The sequence below is a fragment of the Epinephelus lanceolatus genome, chromosome 1 (genome assembly GCF_041903045.1).
Source record: "Epinephelus lanceolatus isolate andai-2023 chromosome 1, ASM4190304v1, whole genome shotgun sequence".
Lineage (NCBI taxonomy): Eukaryota > Metazoa > Chordata > Actinopteri > Perciformes > Serranidae > Epinephelus > Epinephelus lanceolatus.
In genome coordinates, this window is record NC_135734.1 from 21079475 (window position 1) to 21102737 (window position 23263).

The 23263-nt window shown below is 42.4% G+C and overlaps 1 protein-coding gene across 17 annotated transcripts in view; it reads right to left on the reverse strand.

The window, feature by feature from the left end:
- The window catches only part of magi1b (membrane associated guanylate kinase, WW and PDZ domain containing 1b), a 172378-nt gene that overhangs the window by 57881 nt on the left and 91234 nt on the right, over window positions 1–23263 (reverse strand). For 13 of the 17 annotated variants that reach the window (XM_078167298.1, XM_078167301.1, XM_078167297.1 and 10 more), the window contains one exon: window positions 1425–1544. In XM_078167298.1, coding sequence (XP_078023424.1) covers window positions 1425–1544 — 120 coding nt within the window. Of the gene's footprint in view, window positions 1–1424; window positions 1545–21623; window positions 22073–23263 lie in introns of those variants that run through there. The other 4 variants (XM_078167317.1, XM_078167310.1, XM_078167305.1 and 1 more) reach the window with 3 other exon arrangements.

Genomic DNA, 23263 nt, shown 5'->3' on the forward strand with positions numbered 1-23263 from the left:
CACACACAGATTTTAGGCTGGGATTACAGCCATGTCGCAATCGCTTATTAGGACCCAAAGACTTTCGACCTGACCTTTATGTGTGTCTGTATCACTGTCGACACTGCCCAGTCCAACTCCAACACCCACCAGCATCAATTTTTCATGAATACACCTTTGTGATGTTGCTTACATGAAAGACAAAGCATATCAAGATGTTGACAGCAACCTTTTCAACTTTAAAAACAAACCTTCCCCGGCTACTTCTACTTCAGCTGGTGTTTTCCAGTATGTCCCAGAGCTTCTTCTGAAAATGCCCAGGGATGGGAGGTAAACATGTTGCATAGGGCTGGCTAACAATACATATATGGTGGACACAGTGATAGCAATCATGGTGCATACGATTCAAATACAATCCGACTGATGAGCTGAGGAGACAATCTGCTCCGACATTAGTACATCTGCTGTTCTGTGATAGATTTCTTCCAGTGTGATTGTTGAATGACAGCGCAAACATAATCTAGAGTGAAGAGTGCGCTCTTTGACTCAAAGGGACTGACACCAAAACTTGGCCGTAGCGGGGGCGGGCATGTTTTGAGCGCCAGCTGGAGGCAGAGAGGAGACATGCTTCCCTCCTGCTGTGCTAGCAGGTGCACCTGTCCAAAAGCAGGCTGATCAGCCTGGACAGGGACACAACATGCCTGCTTGCTGACGATGTACCATAGCTGGGTGAGTTTATGCGCTGGCTGGAGGGACAGAGGGATTTGGTTATTTTCTGCCGTACAAGCTGGCACACCTGTCCAAAGTCAGGTTCAATGCCATTTGACAATTCAAGCAACACGGAGAGAACAAAAGGGAAAGTCGCGTCTGAGAACGCCTACGCACAACCACAACTGTCCAGTACATTTGTGTTATTGAAGGATTATGTGAGTTTGAATTAAAATATGTAACTGTGTCCTACTGTATCTTTATGCCAACAACAGGACTGCAACTAACGATTATTTTCATTGTCAAGTAATCTGTTGGTTATTCCCTCCATCACTCCATTAGTTGTTTACTCTAAATAACGCCCAAAAAATGCTGAAAATTTCTATTAGTGTTTCCCAAAGCCCACGATGACTTCCTCAAGTATCTTGTTTTGTCCACAAGTCATAGATAGTGAGTCTACTGTCATAAAGGAGTAAAGAAACCAGAATATTGAAGAAGCTGGAAACAGAGAATTTACTGAAACCGATTTATCAACTGCGAAACTAGTTGGCGTTTAATTTAATGGCTAACACCTAACTGATTAAATTGCTGCAGCTCTAGTCGGCAAACTTCGTTTAAATCACCACTGAGGTTTACTGTTGATGTTCTGGAAATCCGAAACCTGTAAAAAACAATCCCTACAAGTTCCTATCTGTGCACACAATACATCGAACCAAATGTGTCATTTTTTAACTTACCGTCATACGTTCCTATCTCCAACAGGGTCCCACTCTTCTCTAACTCCAGGAAGTCCTCCACTGAGAGGAAGTTGTAGTCCACACCAGGAACTTCTCCTTCACGTGGGGCGCGAGTTGTACCTGGACAACAAAACAGAGACAGGGTGGGAGTTAGCAAACAAGAATGGATAACAAATAATCCAGCTGAAATTCATCGTGGCAGCTGGTGTGTAATAATTTACTGGAAGCGTTGCTTTCATCAAGCTGCTTTTTTAAGAAACAGATTTATCTGCCATTTATTCTGACTTTTACTTTCCAAATGTTCACTGTTTAAGGTAAATGAGACAGAGGATGTACAGTGTCTGGGAGAGTTACAATGCTGTGAGTGATTTTAACACTGGTAAAAATCACATGTAACACGATAGCAATCTGAAAAGACTCCACTCCATTGTTTATTGTGATCTTCTTTCACACTGAGGTAGAGTGTGAGGTACAGTAGTAGCACCTCAGTGGGATCCTGCCATATGTGGGGGGAAATGGGAGTATGTGTGTGTGAATATGTGCGTGTGTGTGTGTGTGTGTGTGTGTGTGTGTGTGTGTGAATATGTGCGTGTGTGTGTGTGTGTGTGTGTGTGTGTGTGTGGTTTGGCATGTGGCCTGTGAGATTCTAGCACTTGTCTTAAATGACTGCTGACAGTTGGCCAGTGTGGCATCAATGGTAAACAGCTATACAACTGAGACAACAGTGAGATGACAACACTGCAAATGTAACTGTTGATACAAGCCGCACTGTCTTCTTTTTTTAATATATGCAAATTTTCAGGTTCATAAATGTATTTTGGGTTTCTACTAGAACATGTTTACATGCTTTAATGGTCAAAAACACTTTATTGTCCTCATACTGTCTGTGCTGGATCACCTGTATTCACCCTCTGCATGAGATGCTCCTTTTAGCATCTGTCTCTGTAAGCCCCCCTCCCAAAAAAGCCCAGTCTGCTCTGATTAGTCGGTGTTACAATGTCTTGCAGCCGGAGCATGACGGTAACAGGGAATAGTAGCACTTCATACCATTAAAAATCCACAATAAAAGCCTCAAAATACAATCAGACTTGTTCCAGCAACAATATGATCTGGCACTGGAAAGAAATTTACAACATCAGCAACCAAGATTAGCCTACATGGTTTCCTGATGTTAGCATGTAGCTACATGTAGCAGTGTAAGCTACATAATGTAAACACCTGCAGTGTGCCTGGAGCAGATGACCTTATAAAGAAATATGTCACAAGCTCAGCGTGTCTCGAAAATAAAAAACAACATTGGAAACAGACTATTCAGAACGACCTGAGGCCTGAGGTTTTTGCTCACAGGGGTTACATTTACATATGTTTGCCTCATCATTTGAAACTTTGACAGAAAATAAAGAAAAGCATAATAGGTCCCCTTTAAACAGTCTGCTTTCTTTGCTATCTTCAATCATTCAGACTTTGCCTCACTGGTGCACATTTCCACTCTACTGTCTGACTAAGTTTTCTTGCTAGCTGTTTCACTCTCCACTGCATTCACTGTATCCCATTACAACAAGAAAACTATTCTGTCAGTGACTCGAAAAATGGAATAAACGTAAGTATCCAGACAGAGCTCATGGCAAATAATCTTTCTCATCTTGCCCTGACAGACATCTGTTTGCCGACAACCGAGGGCTTTCCCTCCTTTGCTACCTACCCTTCCCCTCTCTTCCATCTCTTGATCTATCCGTCTTATCTCCCAATCACTCTGTCTCCAGTGGGTTGGTAAGCAATAAGCTGGTAAAAATAGATGTGTGGGGATAGGGGGGAGAGGCTCCCACTGCAGCCACGTTCAGTGACACTGGTGATAAATCACAGATGTGCGGATCCTAACTCAAGCAAGCATGCATTACACTCACGCAAGCATACAGTGCATGTAGAAGGGCATGGTATGTTTGAAGTAGGGCTGCTCAGTTATGGTTAAAATCATAATCACAATTATTTGGGTCAATATTGAGATCAGGATTGTTTTAGACAATTACTTATGGACTTTGGAAACATCATGCATTTACTGAAGTGAATTACTCTGAGCAGCACGCACAGGAAAGAATGAGAATATCATATATTTGAATATATTTCTCACTTATACCTGGATGGTCTGATTAGGTCGCTAAATTTGTCCCTAGTCCACTAGTCCCCTTTTAGAAATAAAGTCACTAAGAGGATCTGAAAAGGGTCTTGGAAGCCAGCCTCTAAAGACACTGAATCTCTCACACAAAATATTCTCGACATGCATCTATTCGTTCACCCAGCCTCCACAACCCCTGCACTATGTGTTCCTTTAGGTTATCTCTACTGTAAAGGGCACAGACAGAGGGCAAATCTTCCTGTACATCACTAGCATTCATACTTCAACGCACACAAACTTTCAAACTCCACTATTTGTGACCAGACACTCGAGCAGCAAGAAGAAATTGATCTAAAGTCAAACAAATCCCCTCTGAAGTCTATCAAACAAACAGTCAGTCCGCTCATTCCCAGGCACCGAGTCTTTTACAGAACGTCAACCTTGGAGAGTCCTCAGCCGAGCCCGCGCGTTCAGCCGACTGTCAGTTCACTTCCCACACAAAAGTGGCCATTGATTGGACTCTATTTAGATGCTGCTGCTCTTAGAAAACCAAATAGGAAGTGGAATTGTGACCAGTGTTTCAAAAGGGATAGAAAAGCACAGCCTTGGCTCTGACCCAGGGGTGAGACACTGTCATCGCTATAGGCCTAATTAATTCAATACCCCCTCCTCACAATAGCTCCATTGACCAAGCTGTGAAATAGAGTGAGAAGGAAAGACAGGTTGGGACTGAGAGTCGGGTATGGAGACTGCTGCCTAGAGTTAGGTGTGGATGCACCCAACAACAACTAAACTGAAGAAAAAGAAGTGAGACTACCAAAGCTAAGAGTTAGCATAATCCGGCTACTGGCACATACAATGAAGCCTTGGTGATTTGCTGTGAGAGTGTTCGTCTAGCGCTGGCTGGCTCATGGCTTAACAGCTTCAACATCTTCACCAGCTGAGATGGGTGGGTGGGCGTTGTCAAAAAAAAAAACAAAAAAAACCCCTCATCATTAGCAATTCAAGGAGATGATCAAGCAAACAAGTGCTGAGATATTGGCAGTCGTACTGAAGCGCAGGGAGCTAAGAGCCACTACTGCTGCATCAAAACACATGCACGCGTGGCCCAAAAAAACACACAACAAAAAATGTACTGTAGCCCATAACTGTATAACACACAAAAATAAATGCTCTAGGACTGAATGTTCTTCAAAAAGAACAACAAAGAAAAAGAAAAAGGGAGGTAATTTTTGTGTTTTCATACATCATGCCACTGGGGCTTTGCTGTTGCTAGGGACAACCCAGGAAGGATACGATAGTAGAGAGGGAGATGTGGGGAGGTAATGTGGGGAAGTTTGTCCTCCACTGATGATGCAGTCCTCTACACGGTCTGCTCCGGCTTCACAACTCCCTTTTCAGTTCCATGACAGAAATACAAAGTACCACAGCGGTATGACTCAAAGGCCTGGGCTGTATGAGAAAGCATAAATGATGCATGCGCAAGAAAAATGAGAGTGGGAGAAGGCTGGAGAGAACGGAGAGATATTGACAGAGAATAAAATCGTAGAGTGAGAAAAACACTTCCATGAACTGCAATGACCTCACTCTAAATAAGTTGGTATACTTATTAAACTGTTTACATAGGTTGGTGTACAGGGCTGGGCATTATTAAAAGGCAATACTTAGGAAGCAGCAACCAAATTCTTTACCATTAGTTTACCTTGAGTAGTCAACCTTAAACCTTGTCTTTCTTTCACGTTGCATTGGTAGTATATACTCCCAGCTAACTTTGTGCAAATTCTGTAAAACACTGTCCTTCAAGTCATTCGTCTTTCAAATGTCAGCCATCTGTTTCCTTTGTCAACACGTTCTCAACCACTCCAAGGTAGAGCAGGAGTCAACAAGCAGAAAGGTATAAGAATCGAACAAATAAGGCATAAACATTATTTACATTACACATTTTAGTGCAGTGCCTCTAAAAATACCAGTTCTGAGAACAGACCAAAATTAAAGCCTCTGCTTCCTTATCTAATACTCCACATTTCCCTTCAATCCCTTCATCAAACCACTGTTGGACTAAACGCAGCAACACCTCAACAAGCAGCAAACATTCACAGAGGCAGTAAGGCTTCACTTTATATTAGATCACGATGCATTTTGCAGGTGTTCACATTATTGTGTCCACCCCCTTTTACACAGCACAGGGAAATATTCAAAGCTCATGTTTGCTGTCAGTGCTGCTGCAAATGTTAACTAGCAAGCCAATTAGTCGGGCATTATTTGATTCTCTATAGAGGGGAAACAGACAGTTGGGAGCCAGAGTGCAATATCTCTACTGCTGAACAAAAGAGAGCATTATGGGAAACCGTCATGTATGTGGAATACTAATTTGGGATATTTGAAAAGTTAAGATTTAATACTGCGTAGTGTGCTGGCTACAGACCAGAATGCTTTTGGGTTGAACTCTCAAAACACCAGAAGAAGACACTAGTGCTATGTGTAAAATCTCTTAATACTAGGTGAGGGTTGACTACATGAATGTAAAGTTGGGTGTTGCTGCAAAAATAGCACGTACGGACTGCTTAATTTCCACAGATGACGCTTAACTGCTTTGTGTGCAAGATCTTTGTAGTATCATGTTCCAACATACGGAGCTCTAAATAACCACAAATAATCATTGGTTCTGTTCCCCTCTCTGTATGTCTATGATCTTGCCTATCCCTTCACACAACGCTGAGCCACCTCTTCCCTCTGGCAATCCAGCAGAGGGTTGACTCAGATACCAACAGTCACAGAGGGGTGCTACGGCTCGTGTGTATGTGAATGGCAAACATGCTTTGGCTTGTAATGGTACAAAAAGGGGCTGGAAAGGAAACACCTTCTGTTATAATCAGCAACTGTTCCACCCCCTGCCTGCCAGCACATACACATGTACACACACACATGCACACACACGCACACACACACACACACACACACACGCTTAACACTGGGGAGGAGGTGCGTGGCCAACAAATGGCATGGTCTGGGGCTAAACGAGAGCTGTGGGTGGAGGGTAATCACTTAATGGAGCTTTATACACCCATCTCCCCTGACAAACACACACACACACACACACACAAAGTTTCATTACCATAACAGCCACAGTGGGAGAACTGTCCTGTCCATGCTGTGAACCACCTATGGTGTCCAGATTAGAACCCCACAATGAGAGGAGCAACTTAAGGCTGAATTATAGTTGTGCGTGGGCTCTACGCAGAGCCTATAGTGTAGCCTACGCAAGTGTCATAAGCCGTTGTGAGCATCTGTGCTTGTGCGCTGGTGTGTCTGTGTCACCTTGAAATTACACCACCAAAACTCTAGTTGGCGGTGAGGTTTCTTTGCCACTGTGTAGAGTGTCTCTGAGGTGCAGTAAAGTTTAACATTTACAAAAGAACAAATTTCGGCTCAGATATAGCTCACAAAGTTCACAGACAAAACAACTGTCTTTTGCTTAATACTTTTTTCCCACAAATACAACATGCTGACGTTACTGGTATAAGTCTATGGCATCTTGTATAAATTAGCCTAGTAGCTAGCAGACTTTTCCCCTACTCATATAAAGCCAGGGTAAATCACACACAAGACTTCAAATGCTTCTTTGTGGGGGGGGGGGGGGGGGGGGGGTTAGAGTCTTCCCAATTTGTCCATAAAAGTAAATAAAAGCTTTGTTTCCATTGATGAAAAAGATTTTTAGTGAACAAAAATAAACAGGAGGTCTGTGTTGACGCGACGTGTAGTTACATGTCTTGGGAGGTGCACATCAGGTTACAGCATCTGTGCCAAGCCTACACCATAGGTTTGACACAGATTCCATGCAGAAGTATAAACTGTGCTTTGGTGTTCAGCACCTCTACTCTGTATCTACAGTAACTCAACCCTGTGTTGTAGTAAGGGTTAACCACATCACAGCCATGCCACAAAATGGAACCGCGGGGCAGAACCTGTTATCACTACTACTCCTCAAAAACACTGTTTCTCCCTATCTTCTGAGAGAGTTGCCATCCTGATGTTATTCATGTAATTTCATGTTAAAACTGTTATCAGTGCATTTTCTTTGTTCTCTAAACGTCTGTGATTGTTTGGTCTGACATTTAGATTTTCAAGCATCAATGTGGCCAAAACAGACACTCGGCCAGTGAGAAATAGCTTTGAATGAGACTCCAGCGATACAGCGAGAGTGAGAGCACTTTCAAACTGACCACAGCACTATGGCAAAACAACACAAGCATTCTTGTGGGTGTGTTGCAACAGAGTACTTAGAAAAGTTCATCACAGCAACAGACATTTTCTCCTATGTCTCAAAGCTTGCAAGGCAAAATTAGCACAATGCTCCAAGTATTTAGGGACATTTTTAATGTGTGGTGTTTTTCCCTATGATTATTCCTGTGTTAAAGAAGTCAACAGGATTACAGTCTCAAGAATTACTGCATTGTGTTTCTCACAGTGGTCATAATGAACTGCTTGAAGCGACAAGTCATGGACCACATGAAATTCAGTCTGTCCTTCTCATTAGATCTCTACAATTGTGTTACTGCTCCAGCTTTCTGAGCTAAGTCTTAGCACTTAACAGTCAAGTTGGAGTCCCCATAAGCATCTCTGATATCAACACATTGAGGGCAGGAATGCGTGCTGGGCCCATGGCTATCTATGCTGCTCTGTGGAAGGGTAGCTCTTGGACAGGTGCAAAGATAATCTGTTTCTTATGGTGATTTTTCAGCAAGGCCTATCCTGATCAAACCCCATTAGAAACCAGCACTTCTGTTGTTGGAAAACTCAAGAATATGAAGTTTCTATATCACTGAGGATCTTACCTGGACCCATACATCTCATCCTCCCTGGCAAACAAATGTCACTGGCTCCACTTCTTGCAGCAACTAAGATAGCCAAGACTCCCACCATGATCTTGTCTAAATTCTACAGAGGCACCATTAACAATGTACTGAGTCACTACCTTGTTAACTGGTACTGTATGGGTCCTGCAACACTTCAGAACTCAACTCACACCAGCATATAATGAGGACAACAGAAACATAATTCATACTGCTCTGCATCCACATATCATCAAGGATTCCTTTCATCCATCAACAATGCATCTGTCCCTCTACCATCTGGTAGGAGCTTCCATAGCCCCCCAGCAGGAACAGCAAGGCAGAGAGACAGCGTCTATCCCCAAGCTGTTAAGCTTTTGAACTCACTGACCTCCCAATCAACTACTTTCCAGGCTAAAATAAAACCCAGCCCTTTTCACTGCCCCCCTCTACCTCCATATAGCTACTCCTATCCTCTGTACTGTAAGATAGAGTAGTGATACCCCTTTTCCACCAGATCAGCTCTAGTTCTTGAAGCGTCTCCATTCAGGATTCTCGGAACCTCGGTGCTATCTAGCAAACCAGTCCTGGTTTCCATCAGATTTGAGCAGAACCATTGTAATCAAGGATGTTTAATCAATGGAGGGTATTGCGTAGTGCACAGCATAAGCAAACAGTATTAGCAAGATGGCGGATCACATTGAATACCTGCAAGATATTTGTTTTTATCCAAACAACAACCATGGACCAACTATTTATGAGACCACTGCATGCCTTTTTTGGACAGTTTCTGACTTGTCTTCACCAGAATATGTTGTTGGAAAAGGGGGTATGAAAGGACTTATAATTTCACATGAAGCACTATTAGGCACTTAGTATGAATGCTGCAATGTTTCATGTATACATGACGGTATGCATTGGTATTTATTACAGTTATTTAACTGATGTTTTTAGCATTTTTCTTGTTTTTATCCTTGATGTTTTAACATGACACATATCTGTTGATTTTAACCGGTCTCTTTTTAAAGAAAAAAAAAAAAAGACTCAGTTTCACTGTAAAAAGGCTCTTATCTAATAGTAGATGTAAATCATTTGCATAGGTTTTCTATGGTTCTTTACTGATGCAAGCTTCTGTATGCAGATCTAATCTTTCAGCCAGTATCACTGGAAATGAAAAACTAAAAGTTCTGAAAGAGAACAATCTGTGCTGTCTAGTTCAATCTGTCCCTCATTCACTGGTATCTCTACTACCCTTTTGTTGAATTGTAAAAGTAACCACCGATTGTAAGGGAAGCTTTGTATAGCTTACTTCCTCCCTGTTTCATTTTGAGCAATGGTTATCAGTCCTGAAAGGATTTCTTGGCCACACTGACTCCCATTTATCTGAACTTAAGTCCAAAGCATAATGTTGCTTTATATGGCTGACATTAGTGCATATTCACACACATTCAAAGCTCCATTCAGTGATATTATCAATGAATATGTTCAATCGAGTAACTTCTTTTGCTGTGAAAAGGTTTACTAGTACTCATCATCCCAATGAAAATCAGCACACAACCATGCAGCTCTCTGCAGCTCATTGTTGTTTATTTGGTCAGTATTTAGACTGTAAAGTTGCTCTCCATTCACTGTACTCAGATGTTCCAAGAAAACAAGATCAAGCAGGCAGAGTGTACACAACCTGTCCAGCACGAAACAGCACAGAGCCAAAGTAAATCAGCCCTTGGTGAGGCTAGTCAAATATCCTGAGAGCGCAAGATAGCCACATAGGTGGAATAAACCAGAGCTTAAATCAAAGTGAATAGTAGAGTTACATTTATAGCTGAGCTAGAAAGAAGTTTCCAGTGGGATGCTCATGTTACCCTGTGTCTTCAAAGAGGTAACTGTTTGCTAACACTTAAGCCATTAGCGCTTGGCAAATAGGTTGTATTTCAGGGCTTTGATTGTGCGAGTTGTTTTCAGAGTTTTCTGACACGTAGTGGTCAAAAATTTGATTAATGCACCTTGAAATACACTAATTAGATTGAACGTATTTCAGAATTACACATGTAGTGTTTCTGTTTAAAGGTATAAATGCTTGCCAAACTATTGTACCATTTCAAAAGCCTAATAGGGGCCACTTTGGTGTCACTGTGACCTTGGCACTGTCAATCAAAAACGTCATCCCCTCCACACAGCTTCTCTGGACTGGGCTTATCAACGACAGAGAGCATCCAGTTACACCGTGATGTCTTTCAAACCACAATCAATACATGACAGCAACTGGTCACAACCCTTGCTGTGACCTTGGCCTTTCCCTGTGTGTCTCTACACTGTCACTCAGCTTACACAGGATCAATATCAAATTGTCTCCTTCCCATCATCTCAACAGAATCGACTCAACTTTGGCATTAAGGGTTCATATTTTGGTTCAAAAACATCAATGAGGACAATAGCATCTTGGCTTGTTTTTTTGGTTGTGTTGCCATATTGAATGCCACATGCAAACATCAATAGTTAATTGCTAGTTATTCCAGTCAGTTATCAAGATAAAAGATAATTTAAAAAAAATCAATATCTATAAATAGTGTTTGGCAACATGACAATATGAACCATCCAATGGTAGAAATGTCCACCAGTAGAGATTTAGTAACATCATTTTAATCTTTGGGAGCTATTTTGGGTGGGCTATGTAGCAAATCAGGGCTGGATTCTCGTGTGATCTCACAATCTGCCTCAGAAGATAACTTGATTTGGGTGGACATCGAGAAGAAGAGTGAAGTCGTAGATACAGAAGCCTGTAACAATTGAAACCTTAAAGCTTCCATTTGAAAGAATTTTTGTTTTAGGCCAGAGCAGGGATGAAAGTATAACTTGAGTATTTCCCTCTTTGCTAAGAGATACATTTATTTAGAGTAACTGTTTTTTACTGTCAACAACATACAGGTTGTTAACCAAGACCCACCCTTTTTTTAAAACTTTTGGATCATGGGTCAGACGTAATCAGACTGGGAACTGACACTGCATATTGTTACTTTTGCACCTCTCTGCTGGGACAAGAGAAACACAGGTGATGGACAAAAGTAACGGCTGGATAAATCTACCACAAAACAAGAACGTATTTAATATTTCTGACATATAAAACACTTCTATGCTTCAGTTAGTCCTCTAAACACATGACTATGTTACTCTCAAATCAATTTATCATGTTTAGTGTTGCAGTTGTATGAAAATGGTCCAATGTGTCAAACTAATCTTTGTGTATAATCACCATTTTCTTTTATGAATAATACTGGATTGGAATAAGATGTTTAAACCATCACATATCCTTACCCATCACATGAACTCAATCCCCAAATTATGCACGTTCCTCTCTTTTCCATTAACAGCAGAGACAGTCCAAGCAAACCAACCAGCAACTTCACCCTAGCTAGCATGACAATTTAAACCTTCACTGACACTTAAGTTATGAATGGATCTAACATATGATATACATTTACCATTTTTAACAAACCAAAATACCTTTCTTTTTTGACTTAATGAGTGAAAATCTACTGTAACTGACAAAACTGAAACGATCGGGCTGATTTTTCGCTGTGTACTCAAGAGTAGGAGGTACCTCCTGTGGACCTCCAGGTAAGTTCAAGATTTTTAATTACCAAAGAAAAGGTCTGTGTTGCAACTGCCCCCCTTATACTTTTGTCCCTGTATTGTCTCATGAAGTTTTTCTGTTTGTATGGAAGGTCTAAATAATCAAATAATCAAATGTAGAAAGAAAATAATCAAATGTGATGAAGTACAATCTGGCTATGTTAAACCATTTCTTAACTACATAAACAGAACAATTACCCCATTGTGATATTACCATGATATAAAGTAACACATACTGTGATAGAGGATTTTGGCCATATTGCCCACCCTTATCTATCACTAGCTCTCCTAGAAATCCTCCGCCTAAGACTTTACATACAGCCCAGACATCAATTTCCTTCTTTCACTGTGTATTGTATCAATGGGTCACCTCTCTACCCTATGCAGAACAGTAGTGAGGCTCTTACTCTACCTTTATGGGAATGAATTAGACATAAAAGTGTTTGTATGTCTTGCAAACCACCCACATGCAAATCCTGACATATACCCCATGTTTTTAACACTGTAAAACAAAACGGATTGCTCTAATGCACTTAATATATGGAAGATCTTCACCCCTTCTCTCTCTAAGCACAACTAACACTCACTGGCAGACAAATCCAAGCACCTCATCTATATTTAATTGATGTCAGACTATTTTAAGGGAGCATCTGCCCTTCTAGTGGCAGGATAGACTCAGACTAAGGTTGCTGACATTTGTGAGGGCAGAGGATGACACTAAGATTAGATTTGAGAGTACAATGACATTATATGAAAGACCAAAATGACTACATTATTCAATTATGCATCACTGAAACATCTTCCACAACACGCTGTAAGCTTGAGAGGTAAATTATGATCACTTCAAGCGTGCTAGATTTGTCTGGAGGAGGACAGAACAGAAATGCTAGCAGGCGAGAGGAAAATGTGCTCAGCTTGGCAACAACTGAGTTTAAATGACAGAGGAAAACACATGGTATTAAAATTAGCTATCTTTTTTTAACGCAACGGCATCAAAACACATGAAAAACGCAAAAGGAGGCTGTACAGGCATGCACACAGCCACAACCCAGCTTCTAAAAATAACCATGTGTGAAAAATCTGTTTATTTCCTACGCTTGCGTTCCCCCAGAGCAATAGAGCACCCTGGGCCTGCATATCCCCCAGGCCTGGCCTTGCATTTTAGCTGTGACCTACATTGAATTCCCTCCACAAGGACAATGTCGGGCTTGACTCCTTGGACGACTTTGGGATTCGAGCTTGGAGGTGAGAAGCTGTCTTGCTTGAGCTCATCATCGTATCCAGTTTGGTGGCGTAGTTCGACAGTTTTTATAAGTCTTTCTTCATCTTGCTTAAATCTCACCGATTTTTTTAGTTTGAAAGACGCAAGCGAACCAGACTGAAATACTTCTTTCATATTAGTGCCACGTTTCTTTCTCTTTTTGTGCACTCCGAAACATCCACAAAGCTTTAGAAAAGAAAGAGGGAACATATAAGCTGGTTGTACCAAATAAAATAGAGATCCAAGTGAATGTGTCCAAATATCCTTGAGTGTCAATGTTCAGACAGCGAAAACTAGCTCCACATTAGCCAGCTGTAGCCGCAAAATATCCATGGTATAAAGTTTTTTTTTTTCTACTTTTTGTTTGCTAGGCAAACAAGAAGGAGGACCTTGCTCTGACCCCAAGGCTTGAAGACTATGGGAGGTGTATCACTGAAAAATTGCTCCACCCAAAACTAAATTTGGTCAATATGCATGAGCAGAGAAAATGCAGACAGATATGTCTACAAAACTTGGATGAGGCCTCGAAGGGGATAATATTATTACACTAATATTTTCAAACACTAGTCCCACGGGTCAAAAAGCACCTGAAATTTGGTGGCTAAAGTACATTTTTGGTGGCCCAAATGTGAATGCAAAAACAACAGAGGCAGTTTAATGCATGAATAGAACAAAATATGTTTTTTAAATTGATAACTCAAGTTTTTTGTAAACATATGGTACATATTCTCACAGTCTCCTTACGGCTCTCAGTCTCAATCTTTTTTGGCCCCCACATGACTCACCCACGCTCTTCCTGTCTGCATTAAAACAACACAAAAAGCATGAGAAGCCTATAATACATACTTCCAACTGTTTGGTTGCTGTCCAATTTTTTCATTTACCACAATAAATGGTAAATGGACTGGCACTTGTATAGTGCCTTCCTAGTCTTCCAACCACTTAAAGCATTTTTACACTACAGAGTCACATTCACCCATTCGTTCACACACTGATGGCCGAGGCTACCACAGGACCATACATACTGCTACTCAGTTTAAACACACTCACACCAGGCGAGGAGCAATTAGGGGTTCAGTATATTCCCCAAAGATACTTCGACATGCAGACAGAAGGAGCCAGGGATCGATTACTGGACGATCTGCTCTACTTACTGAGCCACAGCGACCGCCCATGGTCTGCCTTTTGTGTTTCTGGTTCTTCTGTAAGGATTGCTTTAGTAGTTTTAGTAGGCTTAGTAAACCTATACTTCAGTAGCCCAAACATATCTGTAGCTAGCCGCTGTTTTGGTTTAACAAGTGACCGTGTCAAGTGGTGACTTTCAGCCGAATGTGTCCGTGGCTGCTTGTAGTATAACTTGCGTAAATGGTTGCCATGGAATAGATAAATTAACACGTGTGTACTTCTTCAAATTGATTAAAATGATAGCACAGTAGTGCAGTGGTTAGCATTGTCGCCTCACAGCAAGACGGTTCCTGGTTCGAACCCAGGGCTTTGCATTTTCTCCCCCATGTCAACGTGGGTTTTCTCCAGGTACTCCAGCATCCTCCCACAGTCCAAAGACATGCAGGTTAATTGGTGACTCTAAATGGGCTGTAGGTGTGAAAGTGAGCATGAACGGTTGTCTGTCTCTATGTGTCAGCCCTGTGATAGTCTGGTGACCTGTCCAAGGTATACCCTGCCTCTCGCCTAATGTCAGCTGGGATAGGCCGCAGCACACTCATAAATCAATTCATTCAATAATTTATTAAAGTTTAATTGAAGGCTTTTACAACGACACCTACGGGGGCAGCTGTTGTTGAGTATATTGACCACTGATCCGAAGATAGGCGAGTCAGTCTCTGGCTCCTCCAGTCCGCATGCAGAGGTGTCCTTGGACAAGACACCATAACCCTAAATTGCTCCCAATGAGATAAGCGTGTGTAATGGTTGACGGAGTAACAGGTGGCACCTTTTGTGAATGGGTGAATGCGATAATGTGAGAGCCCTTTGAGTGGCTGAGACTACCAAGGCACTATGCCATTGCAGGTTCATTTACTATCAATTTCCATGTTCTGTTTGTGTTTTCAACAGCCGCCATCACTACGAGCATCATGACACATTCGGCTAGGAGTCACCAGGTTACACGGTCACTTGTTAAACCGAAACACTGGTGACGAGTACTGTTTTTCTGTTTATATAGGATGTTGACCTAAAAGGTGTGAATGAATCGGGATGTTTGTGGAACTGGAGGCGTGCAGTACAGGGATTTGTTTTTGTTTTAACCTTTTTTTAGACATGTAATCTCATTGAGAAACACAGTGTCATTCTCATGAGCGGCCTGATGGGGGCCACAAAGGGGCTACCTACAGGGGATTTTTGGTGGTCACAGAGTAAATATTTTGCGGCCATGTTAATGGTTAAATCCTGAATTGAAAAGAGGATCCATACTGAGATATTAAGAAAACACAAACAGTGTCTGAGAGCTTGGGCACAATGATTGCTTTTAATAACCATACCAAGGATCCAAAGTAAACCTGAGGATAAAATGGTTCAGAGGTCTGTTTATAACCAGCTTAGATTCCTCTGGAAAACCTCTTTGCCTGAAACTGACAGTGATCAATGCTCACCTACTCTGCACCACTCACTCTGACCGCCTCACACATGTGGTGTGCTGCTGCTGATGACATAACCGCATCATCAGTTAGAAAAGCAAGACCAATTGGGTTAATGCACACATACCCTGGATTTCACACTGTAAGGTTATGTTTTGCAATTCTGAGCACACTGCAGCTATTTCTGTGCATGGATTAGCACAGTTTTGCAGCGTCTATCCAGCATAATGATGTTTATGACAGGTTACAAGTAGTCTTAAAACTTCTAGAGTCAAAAATGACTGTTATTGAATCTGATCATTGCAGCAGATTACACTTTATTCCTCATCATGAACCACTTAAGATAAGGTACTTTTTGCCCTGCAGCCCAGCCAGTTAAACCTTGAATTACCTGACATAAGGAAGTCAGGTGATTTGACAAAACGAGTTAGTCAGGCTCTCAAGAAAACACACCTTCCCAAACAGTGACATTAAGGATGTACCTGAAAGCTCTGTTTTATAAAAACATGTCTACATGTGCTAAGAGGACTAAGATAATTCAGTTTAAGTGTAAGATTCTGATCATTTTAATCACAATGAGATGCAAAAGACACATATTTTGACTCTGGACTGAAAACTTCACAGTATCTCCAACACCAAGTAAGTCTTTTCCATCACAATCCATCTTTCCATTTGAGGCAGGCCTTCAGAGTATGCCCACACTACACCAACAGATACACAGACTTCAGTATGACCTAGATACAAATTGTCTTCAAAAGTCAGAGGGTTCAGAGAAACGACGTGCACGGTAAGGTGGAAAACGCCTATAAATCAGATCATTGTCGATTCATTTCTTGGGCAATTTGAAATGCAGGGTTAAAAATAGCACGTAAACAAATCAAGTGGGGAAAAAAAAGATTATTTGCTTCAATGTATTCACCGCGGTGAACTGATCACTGCCATGAGTGAAAAGTAGGCCATCATAAATGTGTTTGGCAATGATTCATTATCATAATTGTTCTATTAATAGGCTCAGCTATTCTTACTCGGCTTGTGTGCTGCCATTCAGGTCAGTCAGGACAGGATTTATTTGAAAGAGTGCATTTTAAGCAGTTTGCGACTGACATGGGAACAATGGCAGCACTCACAAACTCTGACAGTGTTTTGGGGGGTTTTTTGATTTTTTTTCTACAATGGATATAACGCATGAATCATTGACAAACACAGAGTTAAATGTATGTGCTAGGTTAGAGGAGAAGCTGTTATCTGCAAAGCTTGATTAAAATTTTCATGAGCATGACCCAGTGGATGGCACAGGCAACTTGTGGTGCTCCCTCCCCTCCATCTCTCCTTCCCTTCTCCACTCCTTCCTCTCTGTCCATGTTTTCTTTGTTCCCTCTGTCAGTGCTCCTCTCATTTGTTCCAGTCCTTCAAATCCGTAACACCAGCAACTCTCCCTTTTAATCTTTAAGCCACTATTCATCTCCTCTCGTCTTTCATACAAAGAATATTAAGGAAGTTAATACCACAGACTCCTCCACCCAGCCTCTGATCTGCTCATTTGTGTTTTTACTCTGTCTCCAGTACGCTTGGCAGATGTGACGGCTGCCTGTGTGGCCGGGCAAAACTGTTTCTGCTTTGGGGTTTGACTGGAGGACAACTGTGGTTTTTCTCAAGCCGCCGACTCAGTCCATTCCAAAAAGCCCAAACTCCATTTTGCCGATGATGTTGATGATGTCATGTAATCCAGAAGTACACAAAATAACTGCTGCTTCATTCCTCTTGGCTGCCACACTCATTTAAGTGACCAGCGATACTAAAATCCAGATGTGAAGAATAATGAGGATTCTTTGGTATTCTACATAGTTAAAGAGGAATCAAATGTTTTGGGGGAGTTACTAATAAGAAAACACTGAATATACTGTACACTACTGTGAATATTATTATGTCCTATCAACCACTGATCACCTGAATAAACCCTTAAATGCCACATTGATTATGATCTAAGTAACAATGCGCTCTTATCAGGGTCCGACATAACCAATGGGCTGATGGCCTGGGCCAAGTAACAGCCAATCAGGGTCTGCAATGTGTATGTTGTAGGAGATCTCATCGTTTTCAAGACACGTGACCGATGAAATGCATCACGATTCACTGAAATATACGTGGGGAAGGCAAAATGCAGGATGGGATGCACTCTTTGCCCGCCTTAGCCTTTTACTAGTCCTCAAGAAAATGTCAGCAACAGAAACTTAAAAGGGCTTTCCACTTCCAACAATACTCCTGAGTGGAAAACAGCGACTGTGGTATGTTTGGTATAGTTTTCTATTTTAACATTGTGTATCAATAATGAAAGGAAAAACAAAGCTAAAAGGGAATTTGACTTCTGTACATATTATGTATAAAATAAAATCATATATAAAAATCACCAAAATTAAGGGAAATTAAGGGTTTTTTGAGTGGCAGGCCAATGAAAATATACAGAGAGCCAGTAAGACTCTGATCTACTGGCCAAGTGGACCAGTGGGGAAAATGTCCTTTGGACACTGCGCCTTGTAACATTGTCATGATGAACTCATGATGGATCAATGGATCAAAGAACTAGAAATATCATCTTCTTTATTCCATTCATTGCTCCTGGAAACAGTTTGGTTGGAGATTCAGGTGTGTTGTGCTAATGTAGCCTGGAGCTCAAACAGAGATGAGGAGCAGGCCACAGAGGTCTGGTAAGGTCACTTCTTTCTCACTCCACACTCCTGTAAACAGACCTTTCCCCTTTAAAAGGTATACTAAGCAGGAACTGTGTTGGTTAGTAAACAATGTCCCCAGCAAAAAGGAAAGCACAAAGCAAACACTAGATTCACTCAAGTTTGCTATATTTACATTTTTTTGGCGCTGTGTCTGCAGTTCTCGTAATTCTCGTAGCAATTCTCGTAGCGTCCTCTTGGATGCCTGCTGCTCACAGTGTGTCAGCTGGTCACTAGTGTTTTATGAAGTCCCGACCTCACCTGTTGACTGTGCCCATTAACGTCCCGACCATGGCAAAATAAAAATAAAGTAAGAAAATACAGGCAGAGGCAGAGTCTCTGCAGATGAATCCAACACCACACACTGCAAATTGGTTATAAGTGTTGATTAAGAGGGATTTCTTTTGTATGAGTCTGTACATTGTTTTTAAGGAAATCAGAAATCAGTCAAAGAAGTCAAAAAAAGGTTACAGTCTGGCTTATTCTGCTTCACTATAACTGAGGCACGACGTCTGCATCCCTCATTTCCCTACTGTCCGTAGTCTGTGCACGTCTCACGTGAGAAAGTGGAGCGAAGGGGTGAAGCAGTGGGCCAATGTGATATGCAGGCTAACAGCGCTGGCTCCATCTCTAATAAAGATGGGTGCCTCGACGTATAGCGAGCAAATTCTTTCCCTTAGTCTTGCCTGTATTAAGTGAAAACGAAATTGCCCCGTGCACTGAATCATGCTGCTTTGAAATGAAATGTGATGACTGTGTTACATTAAAGGCAGACCTAGTAGTGGATTGAATTAGCCCGCTGTATGTCTTTCAAAGAGTCCAGTCATTTCACTTCCAAGTCAAACTCGTTGCATGTATGCCATCTATTATATTTTCTACACAGAGAGCACGCCACAGAGCTGTGCAAAATCACAATGTGCCACAGTTTCTCAGTAAATTATACATAAATATGTTTACTCTGCATGGTTTTCTGCTTATGGCTGTCAGGGTAAACGCAGGAGGACATTAATGGAGGCAACACACTTTAAGCATGTAGGTGAATACCACACAATCACATCTAATTTTTCTTCTGCAATCTGGCAGACACAGCTTGTCAAACTGACTGTATTTGGCTGGGTACACTGGGTTTACTGTAGCATCTGCCTCACTGAAATAAGTGGCCATATAAAGAATATTGTATGTAGCTGGTGGATGTTAACAGATACAAACCATGGATGATGGCCCTGCCTTGAAAAATCTGGCAACATTTACAGACCCAACTGTTGTGCAGAAGCTATTACAGAAGCATTCCTCTAAATCTCCACAATAAACATGCTCTGGTGTCAAGCTAGCCAGCTAGTCCACATTTTCCAAGAAGATACTGAGGCATGTCTTCATGGATAATTTTCAAGACACACGCGACTGTATGCACGTGCACACACACACACATACACACACACACAAGGGGAGGGCTAGCAGACTGCCGTCATATTCCAAAACCAAAACAGATCCATCCACCATCTTCGCCACAGCTTGTCTGCCAGTGCTTTTTTTTTGGTGAAATACACACACAGACACACACTCACACATGCAGGAGGGGTGACGAGCTGACTGGGGTTTGTCAGCTCGGCAGGGGGATGGAGCCATCTGTCCCAGTAAAGGGTTAATCCAACCAAAAGCACAGGCCGCAGATACCAGCATTTTCCAGTCTTCACATTTCTAGCTACATTCTGCCTTTTTTTTTTTTTTTTTTTTTTTTTTTAAATTTTTGCGTTTTAGTAGTGTGGCGGAGGAGGAGGTGTTACAGTCTATCATATAGTCTCACGGACACCCCAGCCATCCCACCTGATTCTTCAAGCCCCCCAAAAATCTCAGTCCTCCCCATGTGATTGTGGCGGGGAATTAGATGTTGAAGGGGTGCAGTTTTAGAGATGGTTTTTCAACGATAGGAACGGATTCCTTTCATTTGGTATGGAGTGTTTTGTGTTTGGGGGGGGGGGGGGGGGGGGGGTGTTTTCACTGTTCCGGCTGGCAGAAAGAGGCTCGCAATGAAGAGACGGCTCACACACACACACACACACACACACACACACACACACACCACAATGAGATCAAAACAGGCCTTTCTCTGGACCTGTGACGTGCTCCATTTTTTCCCCTTCATAACCAATGCTTTCAGCTCTAAATGATTCCCATACAGAGGTCTGAGGGCCGGGGGAAGGGAAGAGGGGGAGAGATTAGAATAAGAAACAAAAAACCTGAAGGGCCAGTATTGCAGTGTGAAGCTAAATCAGCCAGAAACCTGCCTGAAAATGCCCCCCCCCGCACACACACAGAGCCGGCCTTTGTCTTTCTTATTCCACCCAGAAAAAAGCACCATGGGCAAGCTACCTACAGCAACATGGAAATGGAAAAGAGGGGCTTTAAAGCGATACATTTAGAGGGGCGGGGAGGGAGTAGGGATGGAGGGATAGAGATGGGGGGGGGGGGGGGTCATCCAGACACGAGATGGATCGAGAGGGAGAGGAAGAAAGAAAGAGGGAGGATGAAGGAGAGGCAGAAGCTAATCTTAGCATCCTGGAAGCTCCAGACAGACAAACAGACAGGCAGCAGTTTGCTGCTGGAGGTAATGGCTTCCAATATGATCAAGCATGTCAACAGATCACACAGCCTTAATACAGCCATCGCAGAGCTGGAGCGCTTCCACCACAAACACACATACTGTACATACACACACCCGGGAAGTGACACTTTGCACACACACACACACACACACGGGCATCAAACCGGGGCACAGACAAAACACACACAGACGCCACGCATACCTGAGACAGACAGACACAGACAGACACACACAGCTTCCGTTTGACCACAACACATCAGCCTCCATTACTGCCAGCCAGCGATGTGCCTCGTCTCCCTCGCTCTGCTCCTGATGTCTTCCGCCTGATGCACAGCCATCCTCACCGCCTGCCTCTCCATCTCTCTCCATCCCAACCCCCTCAAACCATTAAATCACAGCAGCCCTCAGCGTCCCTTCTCAAAATGAAACAAAACAAAATACCTCAGTTGGGGAGCCTGTGTGAGGGGGGCTTCTTCTCTTTCCCCTTACAGTCCACAGAACAACACCACGTCGACAGGAGACAGAGGGAGCATAGGAAAAAAATAAAAAATCCAATCAGGTGTAGATGAGTGGAAGAAAAACCAGTGCAGATTCACATTCCCTTCTCCTTTCCACCCTCTCCTTCCTTCTCCCATGCGTCTGTCCTCTGTCCAGCTTTGGCTTTGTGATGCTAAGCTAATGGCAGCTAAGCTAAGCAGCATCCACACATTGGCTTATAATGCGCTCCGTCTCATACTCTCACACACACACACACACCAATGTTGGGCTTCTGTCTCTCTCTCTCTCTCACTGACTGAGCCCCGCTGTCTCCCGTCTCGCAGGCACCCACATGCACCCGCCCACCTCCCCCTTCTCGCTCTCTCTCTCTCTCTCTCTCTCTCTCCCTCCCCTCCTCTTGGCTGTTCACCTCATTCTTTCTTGTTCTCGCAGATCCCAACTCCTCTTTTTCTCTCCCCACACCTCGTTTTTTTTTGTGCTTCCCCAGACGCTGATATCCTTACACACACAAACTCGTACACATGCTCTGGGTGTTTAACAAGTTCCAGACAACTCATCCTTGACCAGCATGTGAGGGGGACAGGAGTCAGGGGAAGAAGCCTGAAGGTGGAATAGACAAGAGCTGAGATCTGTGACAAGAGGGCAGGAAGGCATGGAGTGGAATAACGCTGGAGCTGTATAAATTTACATGACAGACTCAACAGTTCTGCACAATTTCTACAGTATTAAAAGTGTTACAACTGGTAGATAAAGGCTATACAAGGGATAGTAATACAAACCCACTGCAGTGTCAGAGCGAGTGAGCCAACTATGGAAGAATCCCAAAAGATGGAGATGACAGGTTTTAGGACAAAAAACTGATTATGCTGAGTCAAACTGACCAACTGGTACACATCTGTGCATGCACACGTTAAAAGAAAAGGAAACTCTCCATGTGCAGGATTCTTTTGTTATGCTCTATGGTCAAAGGAGGGGGTTGGGGAACAGCGGTGAGAAAATGCAAAAAGGGAGGAGGGTCAAAGGTCATGTGATGTGCCTTTCTCTTTCAGATACCCCTTAAATGCATCCCAAATCCATACTTTGTATTAGGTCTCAGCAGGAATGCACAGGGAAACTAAGAAGACTCAAAGAAGTTGGTATGCATACTAAATATACTTGACGTCTTAGTTTGGATTTGATGGACACTTTTGTTCCACAATGCAACATGCATATGAAATAGAGGAGGATCTCGCAGCTGGAAAATAATCAGCTAATAGTGGGCGGTGGTGAGAAATTCCCAGAAACATCAAGAATGAAGTGTTAAATCTGTGGACAAAATTTAGCTTCCTCTTTGCTATTTTTTTTTTCAAATTTTACATTGGTAGTAGCTTTTAAACGTCACAATTTAGGCTAACAGATACGCTGCAGTGCACGTCTTGCATAAAACAGATGAAGTCCAACACAACAACCCTGTAATAAACATTTCATTAAATACATGGATGGAGGTTATGATGTTTAGTGTGACTTGAAATTGTTTTTGAGACGTGTTGTTTCAACTTTATGATCATTAAGGAGGGTTTAGTCTATGCAGTTTTACTGTATTG